The sequence below is a fragment of the Aulonocara sp. 'chitande type north' Nkhata Bay genome, linkage group LG16 (assembly GCF_057382095.1).
Source record: "Aulonocara sp. 'chitande type north' Nkhata Bay isolate Kocher_YH1m ecotype deep benthic linkage group LG16, A_spYH_male_GT1.1, whole genome shotgun sequence".
NCBI classification, from domain to species: Eukaryota; Metazoa; Chordata; class Actinopteri; order Cichliformes; family Cichlidae; genus Aulonocara; species Aulonocara sp. 'chitande type north' Nkhata Bay.
This window is the reverse complement of record NC_141359.1, coordinates 35579597-35595495: the sequence shown is the minus strand read 5'-3', so window position 1 is coordinate 35595495 and position 15899 is coordinate 35579597. Positions and strand designations below refer to the sequence as shown.

General features: G+C 40.1%; 1 protein-coding gene across 1 annotated transcript in view; it reads right to left on the bottom strand.

Moving 5' to 3' along the window:
* Positions 1-15498, bottom strand: part of col5a2a (collagen, type V, alpha 2a) — a 41798-nt gene extending 26300 nt beyond the window's left edge. Inside the window, exon 1 of the mRNA XM_086265604.1 lies at positions 15233-15498. Coding sequence (XP_086121730.1) covers positions 15233-15317 — 85 coding nt within the window. The 5' untranslated portion in view covers positions 15318-15498. The remainder of the gene's footprint in view (positions 1-15232) is intronic.
* Positions 15499-15899: the final 401 nt, after the last annotated feature.

The following is a 15899-nucleotide window of genomic DNA, read 5'->3' as shown; positions in this document are numbered from 1 at the left end:
ATGAAAGTTGCTAAACAGTGAAGTTTTTAGACTTGGATTCAGCAGCACAGTCTGAGGCTCTTGCTGAGGTCAGTGTCAAAGGTCCACTGAAGGGCAATCTTTTTCTGGCTCCTTATCAGAAGAATTCTTAACTTCTTTTGAAAAACAGTGCAATGCAGTGTTCTCACACTGACTCCAAACAGATTGCATTTCTTAATGAGCATTAGTGTTCTGGTCTGTCTTTGTTTTATACTGTGGCTCTAAGTATGATTATGTTCAGTTTACTCCGTGACCACATAGGTTCTTTTGTTTATTTTTGCTTTTCTGCATAAAATATGTTGCAGATGTCTGATTGCACATGGCAACATTGTGCAGTACGTAACCTATCATTTAGACAAATTTATTCCAACACACTCGGGAATACAAGCATCAATGTTTAACCGTGTGATCATTCTTAATGTTCCAAGTCTTAAATCTCACTGACTGATGACTCTGAAACTGCCTGCATTGACTTCTGCTGTGAAATACCGACTATAATTTAAAGATAAAGCAAAAAATAAGAATGGGGACAGATTTACTGGATGCATTCCGACAGGCCGTTCTTGCTATTAGGATGTGAAAATGCACAACAAAGTCTTGAAGTGACTCTAGACCTTGCCAGGTGTAGCTGTTTGATTTAAATTAAATCTTCCACTTAATCCTTGCACCCTGTCAAACATGTGGTTTTCATGTCCTCTCGGGATGCTTCCAGCTGCTCACTGATCAAGCTAAAGAAAATACACAAACACTTGTGGATGTACTTAAAATATTACAGAATAGTTATTATGGACAATAATGGACTTATGATCAAATATGTAAAACATTGAGGCATTTATTCTTGATGCTAATTATAACACACTGCATAAAAACGAACTGTACCTAATGTTAGTTTAGGTCGGCCATGGTACATTAGCTGATAAAAGCTGATCACACTGCCAGCCCACATGAACTGATGTCTTAGATGATAAAACTTATTTCTCAAATTTCACATAGGACCCAGCATTTCAGTTGCTTTAGTCTGCCCTCTGTTGCAGTTGCCTCTGCAAGCCATTTTGCAACCCACCACTAACCCAGCTACTCCTTTTCATCCTTGGACAGATTGTGGAATTATATTAACACACGCGCGAATCCTCCAGATCAGCAAAATGCCTTTTACAGAGGTGCTCACACTCATCGTTGCTGATCACGATCATTTAAGTGCAAATACTTCACAGGTCTGCATGGTAACCCTTTTCTTTGTCAGTGATAGTTTTTTCTTTTTTCCCTTTTCTGTCATGGCGAGTCTTACTGTTGCTTCATGTTTGTACATGGAAGTCAGGAATGTATGCCTTAGGCTTCCAGCATACGCAGAAGCCCAAGGCACACATTGTCATATGGAATAAGAATCGACTTTTGACTAAAGTGGTCACCGAAAATACAATCAAGGGTATATGGAACTATTATCGGACTGCCACAAACAGTTGTTTTTTTCACCAGATTTTTCAAATGTGTTAATATAAATAAATAGTTGTGGTTTGTCCTCATAAGAGCAGGTAAGCTGCAAAAGAAAAAGGATGATGTCAAACATTCCAGTTTACCAGAGCAGGCAGTTAACTTATACAAGGGGTCAGAGCACCCTGGTGTTTTACATCAACTGAACATACAGCCAGATGTGCTGGAATAAACTCTGGATTGTATACTCAAAATGACTGAGAGGAAATTTCTTTCCAGCAGAGTTTGTTCACGATGTCTGATTAAAACATGTGAATACAAAGAAAGCTAGTGTTTGAGGCCTTTGTGTTTGTGCAAACCAAATGCTAGCAAAGTGCACTCTGGAATTTGGACAACTACAAGATACTGTAGCTGTGACTCAAATGAAATAGTGCAGAATTTGTATCTGGCTTGTTTTCTTAATGCTCTTCTTCCATTCTTTAGTTCCACTACAAGGTTTGGTTCAGCTGCCAGAGCAATTTATTTACAAGCAACTTGTCTAATAAACCTCTGATTAAAAGGATTTAATGAAGCAGAGAGTGCTGGGTGAGCCTTTTTCTGGATGATTTAGCCTCGTCCTCCTCCTTGATGGATGAATACTGTACTTGCCAACTCTGATAAATTGGTAGCATACCCCAGCGCTCTTTCAATGTGGATTATATTATGACTGTAATAGAGGCACTTTTCTTTCTATATACATTTAACTGAAAAGCAAATGACTGGACTGTTTAACCATTACGGTCTGATGTCTGGCAGAGTCACTTAGCCATTTGTTATCTGTGAGAATTACTGAGGTTTTGGTTTTGTGATATTGTTATCAACTAAATAGACCAAAAGTACTGCCAGATGAAACCAGCAGGTCTGTGTAGGGCAAAGAGGAAACTATCTTTTCTCGCATGACACACTGTCAAGATCGGTTTTCATGGTCAAATATTCAACTACTGCTGCATTTGAAATGGGCTAATGTCAACAACTTGAACTTCAGACATCTAGAGTGACTCCAAATGGCAAACTCTGCTGCTGTTCCCAAAATGACCACTCCAGGCTGCGTCCAAAAATGAGTTGATATCCAGACTCTCTTCTTTAAATGTACAACTTTAAAGAAGAAATTAACTTTAATAACCTCATGTAAATCATATTAAGGTTTAAAATTTTGCATGATAAAATGTGTGGCTGCTTTGATTGAGAGGTGTATGCAGACACAGGTGGTCGGTCACTGTCTGACCTGCATCAACTCGGCTTGTTCAAGATTCTCATTCATGTTTATGCTGTCATATTAGCCAGAAATACTATGGATAATATGACCATCCGAGAAGTCCGTCTGAATGTTTTTGTTTTTTAATTATTTGTTAGCACTAATTAGGACGTCTGTGTTTATACACCTACCCAGTCTGCCAATGCACCTTGCTAAGTAAATTGAGTAAAATTAGCTGACACCTCTAATCCTCCGAGAAAAAACAAACAAACCCAACAACACAAAAAACAACCACAACCAAAACGGCTTTAAAGCAGTAGGTCACAAACCATGTGACCTGGTCTGATGTCACCATCTTTTACCTACAGTCTATTATAGAGGTAAGAAGTCCAGAGAAAAACATGATGCTGTTGACTTTTTTTATAGATTTCTTGATGTTTATTTCTCTGTTATTAAGATGATACCAATAAAAAAATTCATTTAGAATGATCTGCATGGTTAGACACCACTGTAGGGGTTAAACAACAGTTCAGTTTTTAAATCCGCGCTGTGAAATTTTAAATACGCTGTCCTCAGCTCACATCATTTTCACCCATCTGTTTGCATTTTCATGTGCAGACTGCGGTGCTCGCATAACATGCCTGTCTCCTCTCTCTCCCTCATCTTTGCATCGTTTTCAAAATGCAAGAACACGGATGAATGTGGGCAGCACATAGTTAAGCTGGTCACATGCATAAAAGTCAGAAAACAGCAACAGTGTTTTTGCACAAAGCTGCTGGTATATGTGCAACATTTCAAGGGCATCTCATCTTGAAACACTTCCAATAATTCACATGTTGACTTGTAAATGCTAAAAGATGGAACGCACATGTCCAGCCACTATCATTCTTCAGGTGGGGAAGAGCTTTGAGGCTTTTCTTTTTTTCCTCTCTCTTTTTACAAGGGATTCTGCATTTGTGAGAAGCAGCAAGCCCGAAGGCAAGAGAGATTTATTGCGTCCACATTTTGTTTGACCTCTGCGCTACAGCAGTTTAAGGACGCTGCATCCTCTCCTCAAACCCCGCAGCTGCCGGAGGCTCCATTTTAAATCCCACTTTTCCCTTCGCATTAGCCTGTGTTTTCTCATATCCCCCCTCAAGCTCTCCAATCTCCCTTTCTTTACCCTTATCCCTATCAAAGGACACAGTATCTTTATGAACTTTCTGCCACACTCCTGTTTTTTGTCCTGCTTAGTTTTATTTTCAACACAAATTCCAGGCCATTTAGTGACTTTCCTCACAATCCCTTTTCACTTTAAAATGAAAGTTTGAGGACTTTTAGATAAATACATGGAAGTGATTATGTTAGCAAATTTAAAAGCCGCAGCATTTTCTAAAGGCTTTCAGTGCAGTCATCATCTATTCAAAACATTGCTGGAGGAACCTTGTTTTAAAGTAATGTGACGTTATTGTATTAACAGAAATGCACTTTTACTAATGGTTTCCAGCCCTAAGAATCAGACAAACAGTCATTGTTATGGAAGATGTTTTTGTGGGGGTTTTGGAAGCAGAGATCTGTATCTGCATCTGTAAGGAAAACACTGTCTGAGCCCACATTTAGGCCAAAAACCTCCCCAAAACATTTTGAGATAAAATTGATCCAACATTATTTCAGCATTATCTCCGAAATGGAAACCATGACTTCATTCATGTGAACTATTTCAGCTGTACTCCAAGTACTTCCTCGAGTCATCTGTTATTGAAATCACAGAGTTTGTTTCCAGTGATCGGCTCCTTGCAGGTACAAACCATATCTGTTGCTGGAGAGAGAAACCGTAATTTTCTGGACCACTGTTAGGATCGGACAGATAAGCGAGCACAGGGAGACGGGGGTCAGCACAAGGCCGCCTTCCTGTTGTGACATCACTCAAGTTGAAAGCCCAGGGGCGACACACAGAATTTATCACTTTCTCTTTATTGCCAAATGAAGCCCTTGAAGTTACTGCAGTTTGCATTTTTGGAGGCACAGACAAAAAGGGGTGATAAGGTCAAGGCAGGACTGGCCACATGGTTCTGTCTCCAGAAGGTTGTATCTATGAAATTGCTGGAGCCAGACTGTCTGGGTTTGGTTATGCAAATAAATGAATAACTATAATTATTCAACAACAGGTAAATTAAAGCATTCTTGGAAGGATAACTGAAATCTGCACTGAGTTTCTATGAAGCCTTTTATACACTTTGATGGCAGAAGCTCCTTTTTAAATTTAGCTATTGATTTCTGTATATTGACTGATCTTATTTTTTCCCTTTAAACATCTTAAAATATGTTTTTGAATCTCCAAAGTTCTGTCTTCTCCATTCATGTGAACCTTCTAGGTAGACAGCAATTGGTGTGCAAGGCATTGACGCTTTCACAGCCCTGGTAACTTTCAGTACTGGAAAAGAGACAGATCTGAGCAGAAATCTGTGACAACAGATGATACTAAGACAAACACAGCATGAAAATCTGCAGAGCTTCTTGACAACATGGGCTGTCTCTGAAGCTGACAAGAAGGTGCTGTAAAGAATGGTGAAAATCTTCAGAGGGCATTTATATTGACAGATACATAATCAGGCTACTGGACATCATGAGAGGCCCCTCCCACTCAGACCATGAACCTGCGTAGCCTCAACGCCCGTACAACAAGGCTGAGTGGACTCAGTGCCATGAGTTTCCATCTGCACTTTATCAGTTCATGTATGTGTTTTTGTTACTATATGATTTTTAAGTTATTAAGTGTTATTCTGCTTTATTCTACTTATTATTTTAATACTTGTCTGGAAAACACATTTTGGTTTTCTTTCATATTTTTAACATGTTGAATGTCCGTAAATCTGTTTATCCATCAGCTATCACTGAGATCAGCTAAAGAGGCAGGACTGTGGCTGAGCTTGACCCTTGTGGCATCCCGTAATATGCACATGCGCCTTCTTTGTACTCCTTCACTTTTACTTGTGATTTTGCCACATCTGTTCATTTTCTGTGATGTTTTGGTCACATTGTGGTGCTGGCTCCTTTTGCTCAGCGGCCATCCCATGGGTACAAAACACCAGTTTAACTGTGGCTAATGTTAAAGTCTCATTCAAGGCCGATTTTTATTATTTGCTTTTTGATTGAATTAAATGTGCATAGTTGCACAATGCATAATTTGCATTATCAAATCTGCTCAATGAAGAGGGTATAGTTTTGTAGTTGAAGGTTAAACAAGTAACCCAAGCTAAAGCTGATTTTACATACATTTGAAACATGTTTGATTAAACTATATTAAACTGTGCAGTTACTGAGTTTGAATCCAAACCTCTCAACCAATCAGAACCTCTAATACTTGCTAATAACCCCTTGGGTTCAGTCCTGGCATGCACGTGTCTTGCCAAAAGAGTCTTAGATAAGAAAAACTGTATATGAGCAGCATGACTCTAATTTTTAAAGGACGACGCACATGAAATAATGTTCTCCTGTTTTTGAAGATCTTGACTGACAAAAAGATTATTGTTCAATCTACTCGGAAGCAAATGCTCTGAGATACACTTCACAGTGACCCATTTTCTCTAATGACAGAAGTATGAAGGGAATATTCCCACCCAGGTCCTTGTGACATTATGGCAAAACACCAAAAACTGCATCAACCAATGAAAAACGTTTTTCACTAGCAGCGAATCACTTCTTGGCAGTTCTGCTGCAGTTTGTTTGCTTAAAGCCCTCCCTTCTATCAGTAACAGATGCATACTTTATCCAATATGTCATAGACAGCTGTGAGTTGCAGAAATCTCGAAGGCGGTCTCCCTCCAGATAAAATTACAATGAAGTGTTTTGCTTTACAGATGTGGAACAAATCACCAGCTGACCAATTTTTCAGTTCCGTTATGAAAAAGAACATATTTGCAGTAATCTCATCTGTCTCAATCTGTTTTGTCTTCAGATCGTTAATCACAATTAACAACAACAACAACAACCACTTTTCTAGAGGAAATTCCTTTATCCTAACTCTTAAACTGGAGTCTGTTGCGACATACACATGGAGGTATCTGCTGTTGATCACATGTCCCAAACAATCCTCCGGGGTTCCCCTCATTCTCACTTCTTCTGCCTTTCACATTCTCACCTCTTTCTTTTCGCTCGCTCTCTTTTCAGACTCCCTTTCTTATCCCCTGTCCCTGACTCCTCCTCCTCTACTCTCTGTTCCTTCCTCTCTGATCCGCAGCTGTGCCAGGACTTTTCTTCCCCCCTCAATGCCCCTCTCCTAGTACTGTAGATATAAAATTACAATGAAAAGATTCTGTATTTAAAGCTTACCCCTCCCTTCTCTTTAAACACTGTGCCACACCAGGAAAAAAAAAAAAGCTCAGAAACAAGAAAGAACATGCAACTGAATAAAACTCAAAAAGTAAATAGAGAGTGGCATGATGCACAGCAGACTTCAAGCTGTGTAAACCTTTGTTTGTTTGAATCTCATACGGCTGATCAAGTGAAACCTGAGCGGAAAATATCTAACACGTGAATTACCCGGTTATCCCACACCAGCCTTTGTGTTTGCGTTGCTTTTCTTTTTAATTTGAAGCGTTACAAAAATGCAAAATGGCAGTTTTAATGTTATTCATATGGACATAATTTCAAAGCTAGCACAGAGTAAATTACCACGCCAGCATGTGAGTTTGTTGTTCTTCTGGGTGAAATATACTAACTTTCCTCAATGTGCTGTAAACAGCTGAATGGTGAAGCAATAAAGACGGTTCATGCGTAAAGGCTCCTGGCTGACACTAAGAATACAGCAAAGATTTTTTATTTTTTTTTCCAATATTTAACATTGGCTTCACCACTTTAATTCATTCTCATTAACTTTGTCTCTTTTGGCAACTTCTCTGCAAAAGCATTTCACCCATTTGCTAAAACCATCGAGGTTAAATGGTGGCGATGAGTCACCGACAACAAGCAGACATTTCCACATCTCACTGGTCTGGCTCGATGTGAGACGCGTCTGTTTGGGAACACTGGCTGGACATTATGGCCAGTGGCCGGCACAGACTTCACATTGTGTTAACAGAATGCTCCCTTCTTTTTTACCAAAAAAAAAAAAAAACTCACTACCCCTCTGGACCTGCTGTGAGCTCTTCACATAAAAGCCCAAAGAAGAAATGTCGCGAAACAAAGAAAGTCTTAAATAGGCAGAATTTTATTAGTCCAATCAGTCTTACTTTTTTCTGCAGCCAACACTTAGCAAGTCTTCTTGGTTTCTATTGCTGCTCCCAGATAGTCCATGCATCTGCTGAGCAAACTATGACTTTAATCATAGACGACACTTCAATAAAAACCATACCCTCTGATGGGATCTGGATGGGATGATTAGAAAATACAAACCCTGTGTGTGCTGGAACTCTTCTTAACATTCAAATCAAAATCCAGTAGAAGAGGAGCTCAGTTTGGCCCTCACATTAAAGTGCTAAAATCCACTCGGCCTGACAAAACACCAGAAAGATTGTAATCGATTCGTAAAAGTCTGAGATGGTGGACATTTTCCAGCTGCTAACAGTCTAATTCTGAATTCCTTACATGCTTATTAGCACTCTTGCTGGTCAACACCAAGAAAACTTAATAATATGATACTGCTGACGAGTTCTTATAGCAGTACTTTTGTCTTTGAAACTAACTTAAATACAAATGTTCTGTACAAACATATGTGAAAAAGAAGTTTTCCACAGGAGTCCCTGCAATCCTGTGGAAAACTAAGTGTACCCAATGATTCAGCAGCTTGTAGGACCACCATGAGCAGCAGTAATTTGAAGAAATTGTTTCCTGTGTATCAGAATTTCACTGGGCCAGTGCAACGTGTGAAAGCTTTTTGTGTCACATGACTGCCAGATCTGAAAAAGTGAATCCAGTGTGGAAATGCCTGCATTCTAATGGCCAACAGGAGGTCAACTCCTGAAGTGAGATTAGCTGCCAATGAGAAAATGATCCTAATGACCTTGGTACCTTTTCTGGCTTCATTCTCTACTGCAACTGCTGAAATCAGTTCTGAATTTGTAGTTTTATGGCAAATAAATTAAATTAACTCCAAATTATGTAATCTGACTGAATCAAGGCATTCAGAAAAAAAAAGCTTCCATAACAATTTTGTGTAACGTACAATTTAATATGATTGTTTTCAGTGAAACGCAGTAATCTGCAGTATTTGCAGCTGCTGCAGTTTTATGACCACCTGGACAGAAAAGTACCTCAAAGCACTGCTCATATATGAGGCATTTCACTGTGAAGTCAGCTGTCCAACGAGTTGTTAACAGCATGTCTTAGGCCACACTGCTAACCCCTGTAACCCATGTAGCACCATTCAGTCACCCTCTTCAGTCGTAATATATACACAGTCAGGCCTCAGCTTAGAATTTGGGTCGGGCCGCAACCTGCAATTATGGCCGGCTGTCACCATTTTGTGGCATTCAAACAAGTCATGGTAGGACTTTAGAATTTGTTTCTGTAAGTTCATAGTCATCCAGGTCATGGTAGACTTAAGTGGTTGAGTTTACTGCAACCAGATGTCTTTTGTAAGTCCTTGAAGTCACTTCAGCTCTCATCCAAACAGCTTCTTCAGTTCTAAAAGCTTTCCGTCAGCCTTAAAAATCACATTTTTTTGAAGACTTGAGGTAATTTTGACTTTAAAATGTTTCATTTAAAACTGTAGGAGAAGTTGAAATTGCATGTGTTAAGATCTTTTTGCATTTCCCGTTATGACAATCAACTGATTCCCTCCACGGCAACTGTGGTGTGATTTTACAGAATCATTACCTGGACCGAAGCACAAAGAAAGGTTTCCAAATGGGCTGTAACATCTCCTGAAAGCTACTACAGCAGCTTTTAAACAGTCACCAGAGGAGAGACAGAGAACATGTACAGAGGGAGTGCTACATTACACTGAGCCCTGCCAACCTGCAGAGGATAAGCTCCAGAGGGTAAAAGTCCCCCTGATCTGCAGGAAAAACTACAACCAGCTGTATCAACACTCGCTGAACAGGCTACGCACCAGCAATGGCTAACTGCTCAAAAGCATTATCATGAAGGCCATGTTTGTTTTCCTGGCATTTTGTGATGGACTATATTACTTTTTAATTGTGGAGAAAGATAATGTTTGCCTGAAAGCTTATAATCTTTACTTTCATGACCAATTAAAGGCCTGCTCCTGCAGTTTAGTACTGAAGTGACGTGGAGCTGGGGAGCTCACGAGACAGAGAGACTGAGAATGATTGGACAGAACATGAAACATTTTTTGACACATACTGAAAGGATGGAGCCTCGATTTTCCAAAATGAAACTCAATCTTTAGACTACTATTATCGTGTCTTCTTACAAACTTCACAACTCCAGATTTGTAAAAGAAACTTCTTGGGGGGTTTTTTGTTTTTTGTTTTTAAAAATTGTTAAAATAGAAATCTAAAATTGAAAAGTTTCCGTTTCCTTATGATGCTGCACCAATCTGCTGCGGTGAAGAGAGAGCTGAGTGTGAAACCAAAGCTCTGCATTTACCGGTCGATCTCTTAACCTCACCCGTAGTTATGAGATTTGGGTAGTGTCCGGAAGAATGAGATCACAGGTACAAGCAGCAAGAAAGAGCTGCTCTCTTTCAGATCAAAAGGAGCCAAGCGAGGTGGCTTGGGTGTCTGATTAGGACAGGGGTGTCCAACTCCAGGCCTCAAGGGCCGGTGTCCTGCAGGTTTTAGATGTGTCCTTAATCCAACACAGCTGATTTAAATGGCTAAATTACCTCCTCAACATGTCTTGAAGTTCTCCAGAGGCCTGGTAATGAACTAATCATTTGATTCAGGTGTGTCAAAAACCTGCAGAACACTGGCCCTTGAGGCCTGGAGTTGGACACCCCTGGACTAGGATGTCTCTCAAATGACTCCTAGGACAGGTATTTCTAGCACGTCCTACCAAGAGGAGGCCCTGGGGCAGACCCAATACATGCTGGAGAGATCACATCTCTTGGCTGGCTTGGGAACATATCAGTGCCTAGGGAGAGGGAGGTGTAGGCCTCTCTGCATAGACTGCTGCCCTCAAACCCAGATAAGCAGCAAGAAATTGGATGGATGGGGAACTTATTATACTTCCAGCTCCATATTTTTATTCTTTGACTTCACAAAAATAACTTAGCATGATTCATAGTTTAAAATAACACTCAGCTAAATCATTGGGAACCAACTCAGTTCAGCCACCTCATGAAAGCAGCCATTTAGACTCCTGTCTCTATAAGGTCACCCTCTCAATGACCCAGCTCTTCTGACTAGCTGACCCTTCCAGTCAGAAGGCTCAAACAGGACTATGTATGACAACATTCAGACAGTAGAAATAACTGCTGATGTTGAAGCATCCAAGAGTTTAGGCTTTTGGATCAAATAATGCTGACCTCATTATTTGACACTCAGGCTATGTAAGTGTATATAACAGAAAGGAATGAAAAGGAGTAGATAGTGGATCGTGTGAAATGTGCTTGGATTTTCATGCTCTATATACATAATCCTTCAGCGTAACGCTGATATAGTCACAGTGCACCTTTAATTTTAAAGCTTTACACTTTGTAGTGCTTTGCAACTATATTTAACACAGTATAAACATGAATTAAAATTAGTTTTATTTATTCAACCGTGACACAGAACTTGTGAATTAGTGGCCAAGCTCTTCCTCTGACTACCGTAGGGCTCAGTGTCAATTATAATTAAATTAGGACAATTGTAGCATTTGGGGAAACGAGCCTGTTCTGTGTTTACCGTCTGTCCTCTCATCCTCCTCCTACATAGACAAACTGAGAGGATCACAGGACAGATGGGCGAGCAAGTGACAATCAAGCGGCAGGAAACCTGTTAGGAGGAGCCATAATTGCACGGCCTTGGAACAAATAGCTACTTTAACTTGAACCTGTAAAGACAGGGGAGATGGGCTGTCCCCCTCAGACTGTTTAGGGTGTCTTTAACGTTGACAGATGTAAAACTTACTGGCTCACAGTTTACCTAAAGTCACACTGACACACTGTTTTATATTGGCCGTTTAACTTCCTCCCCTTCCAAATAAGACTTTTTTATATATTCCAAGTAGTGCCAAAGAGACTTTTTTAACATCTGGAAGTCATCCTTTCCCCCAATCCTCCATTTTCTGACTGCAATACTCTGGTTTATAAGTAGTTCCCATGGTGCATCCCTGCATGAAAACTCCTAATCAGCTCCACTGTCTCTACCACCAACACACCCCGGGTTTACAGTCTGACATTTCACATCAGTCGACATAACACCTCCTCAAACGTGTAACTGAAACAATATAAGACAATGTACAACCTGGTAAGGCTGACCCCCCTCCCCCCTTCCCTTGTCTTGCCTTTAACTCTGGTAGAAGAAGGCGTGTAATCAAGTCATAGCTCAAAAATGCAGCATGTGTTTCTAATCAAAGCCGTCTGTGGACCTGGTTGAATTCACATGTTTGGACGTTTCAGCTTTAGTAGAAAACAGCCCATTTGTTGCGATGTCACTGATGTGGCAACAACAACTGGAACCAATTTAGGAGGCAGGGTGACCTCATGCTGGTCTGCTGATCTGGAGTACCAGATTTTTGCTTTGTGCTAATGGTTTCTCTCAAACAGAGGAAAAAATATGCTGGAGACGCTTTAAGATTTTGGCTGTGATGGAAATGAAAAAGCTGGTGATGATGAGACAAATGTAACTGCGAATACACTCAAAGTAAGCCAGCGGTGTCATGAGGACTGGGTGTTGAGTTTCTTTGATGTAAGGTGCAAAGTGCCATCTTTGAAGACGTTTTACAGCTCCGTCAGTGTCTGGAAGGAGTGGTCTCACACACACATGAACACAGACACACACAGAAAATGCATGATTTCTGTCCTTGGCTAAAACTCTGGGTGCAGACTGTTTCTTGTTATTGGAATCAGTATTTTATTGCTATTTTTTCCCGTGTTCACATCCTTAAACTTTCCTCCAAATATTACTGAAAAAATCTGCTTCTTCCAGCACAAGTTGTAATTTTTCTTTGAGGCCTGCACTATATATTTTCTTTTATCCTGGTGTTCTGTGCTGGCGTCACCATTTCCAAGTGTGAGCTAAAAGTCTGCTCCTTGATCTCATTTTCCAAACCATGTTCTTATGCAGAAAACTTTCCACACATGTGCAGGCACATGTCTCTAATCTAGAGCTGTATCAACTAAAACGTTCAACATTTGTTTTGAACATGTTTTTTTTGTCTTCAAAGCATTGTGTTTGATTTTCAGTAACCTCAGAGTCCTATCTCTTTTTTATTCTCAAAAAAAGCAAAATGTTGGCTAACAAAAGGTTTCTGGGAGTATGACAACAGTTTCATCGACCATCTGCCAAGCTATTTTTTTAAGTTGCAGTTTCCCTATAAAAGTAGTTCCCTGTAACTAAATGGAATATGGAAATATTCTAATTTGATGATTTTCTTTTTGAAGATTCTTTAGAATTCTTTCTAATGGCCTGCAGGGGGCTCCTCTGATTGCAAAATGTCAGATTATGAAGAAATCTACAGGCAAATTACCGATTTATGACCTCAGTAACCACTTTCCTAATGTTGTTAGTTCCAAGTTTCTTTAAATACAACATGCTGTTTATTTACTAAATTGCTTTCTTATTTGGGCTCAAAATGACAATAAAGCTAATGCTTTAGCAAATGCTTTAGGGCTGACCATTTGTTTTCCAAGCTGCTACTGTATAAGTGTTTCTTAGTTCCCAATGCTCATTTGCTACATCCGGTTTCAAAACCCCAAGATGGCGATGGCCAAATTGCTCAGCTCAACACTTCAAGACAAGAACCAATTGTTTCACAGTGGCTACATTAAAATTGTATATACAGTCACCTGGTGGGAAAAAAACACCTAATTAAAGACTGACCTTTTAATCATGCATTTAATCTGGCACAAGGATATATTTTAGCCCAATGAGTGATCTCACTGCAACACTAAGTGTGCTTCAGGAGTTCTGACATGAGTCATTCCAGACAGTAGAGGAAAACTGAAATAGTTTTTGGTCTTGCTGCAGACAGTTGTTAAAAACATGAAATGTAATAACTCTCAAGCAAAACCCATACAAGCAGAGTTGGTCACTGTCTCTTTAAAGCCCCCCTCATTAAGACACAAGTATATTGTTCCACAGGGCCTTGAACCACATTTTCCCTTAGTCAACAAAAACCACAGACTTTCCAAAGTTTTTATTTGGTTGAAATGCAACCATCTCCCCCCACCTATGTTCCATGGAAAAAAAAAAGCATGCAAGATCGAGTACTGCTGAATATGAACAAATATGGAAAGTGAGATTTAACCAGCTAGAGTAGTGAGATGCTTAAAACATAGCTTCTAGGAGCTATAGAGAACAAACGGCAGAAACGTGCAGATGTGCACAGCTGGATCTCTTTGTATATTTAATTCAGGTTAAATACACTGATCATCAAATGTCAGCATTACATTTTGTGTTAAATTTCTTTGGTGCAGATGAAGTGCACACATGCTGCTTTCACCACAGGGTGGCACTCTATCCAGTGTCCAACTATCACACCACAGCTTTACATGAAACTGAACCCAAAGAGAAAAAACAACTCATTTTGGTTAATTATATAAAGGAAAATAGCTTTTCTTTTTAATTACACTCTCTAACAGCAGTCCAGTGCTCAGTGTGCCCCATGACATCACGAGGAGAACAAGTCAGTCCCTGTGACGACACAAGACATCAAACACTCCGGTGAGGAAAAAAACAAGCTGGAAGCGTGGTTCAAGTAAAACAAGAACTCTCAGGTGTTCCAGGTCGCAGCTTTGCCAGCTGGAGACATCAGCAGCCCCACAGTCTCAGTGACTCCAGCAGCATCTCTGCTCCTCACATCTGCCCTGAATTAACATGTAGCATGTGTTCCCTCAAAGCTGAAATTCTTTTCACAGATGTACAATGTAAGGGGGTGGGGGGCAGGGGTGGGGGGCAGGGGTGACACTTAATGAATCTTCCAAAGTGGTAGAGTCGTGCAGGAGTAATGTAATACCACAAAGGTCCTCGTTTCCCTGCTCTGCACATTTTCACTGCCTCAGGGTGACATCACTCGCAATCACTGACAGATTTCCACTGAACTGTTTTCTGACATGCAGAGCTTCTTTTTTTGCCATTAGCAAATAATCCACAAGATTCTCTTTTCGTATTAATCATCTTTAAGCCTGACACAGACTCTTCAGTGGGCTGGAAACATTTCTCATCCACACCAGAACAAGTCAGTGGGGCAAATTAAGTTGTCATGTGCAAGGAGAATTCAACAAACCAGCAAAAACCCCGTCTATCTAAAATAGCTTCTCCTAAATCAAAATAACACTTAATTACATTTCTGCAATATTAATAATCAACATAAGTCTATACAACCAAGCCTAATTTGTACTTCAAAGTTTTCTCATGCCTGCACAAAAAGTCCAAGCCAGTATCTGAAGGTTAGCCACCTTCACACATTATCACCAACAACAATAGGTGTTAACATAAGCAGCTGATGGGGTTCACTTACCGCTGGTCTGAGATGAAACAATCAAAACCTGAGCAACGGAGACCAGCAGAAAAAGGAAAATCCTTAAATGCACAAAGCTCTCCATGTCTATAAGAAAGACATGAGCTGTCCTTGTGTGCAAAGCGAGGGGAAAAGGGATGAGAAGAAGAAAAAAAATGTTCAGGTTATCACTGCACCACCATGAATACAAGAGTGCCTCTCCTTGTAAGCAGCAGACCCAACCCTGACTGCGAGAGTGCTTTTTTTTGTGTAGTTACAGCTTTAAATGAGAAGAATGCTGGCGAGCCTAATTTTCCTCCCCCTTTTGTCAGCCCTCTCCCATAACCATCCTCTCACAGGCTTTGTGGCTGTGAGAGAACTACACCCATGTTCACAAGCTCTCATAGTTTCCAGTGTTTCTTTCTATCTATCTTAAAAAATGAGCCATCTTTACTCTGACACATAGAAAAAGATGTCAAGGAGGAGATAAGAAAAATGACTTTGCTTGTTTGAAGGTGATTTTTTGTTTCTTTTCTCTCCTACTTTTCTTCAGAACTGGTCATTAAGAAAGACCATAAAAGCGCCTTTTTATTGCTGTCTCTGGGGCACCAAACAGGACAGTTTTTACTGGGCAATTAAAAGTAAGAATAGAGTTTATTACAATTGTTTTTCAAAAGGGAAACTGAAG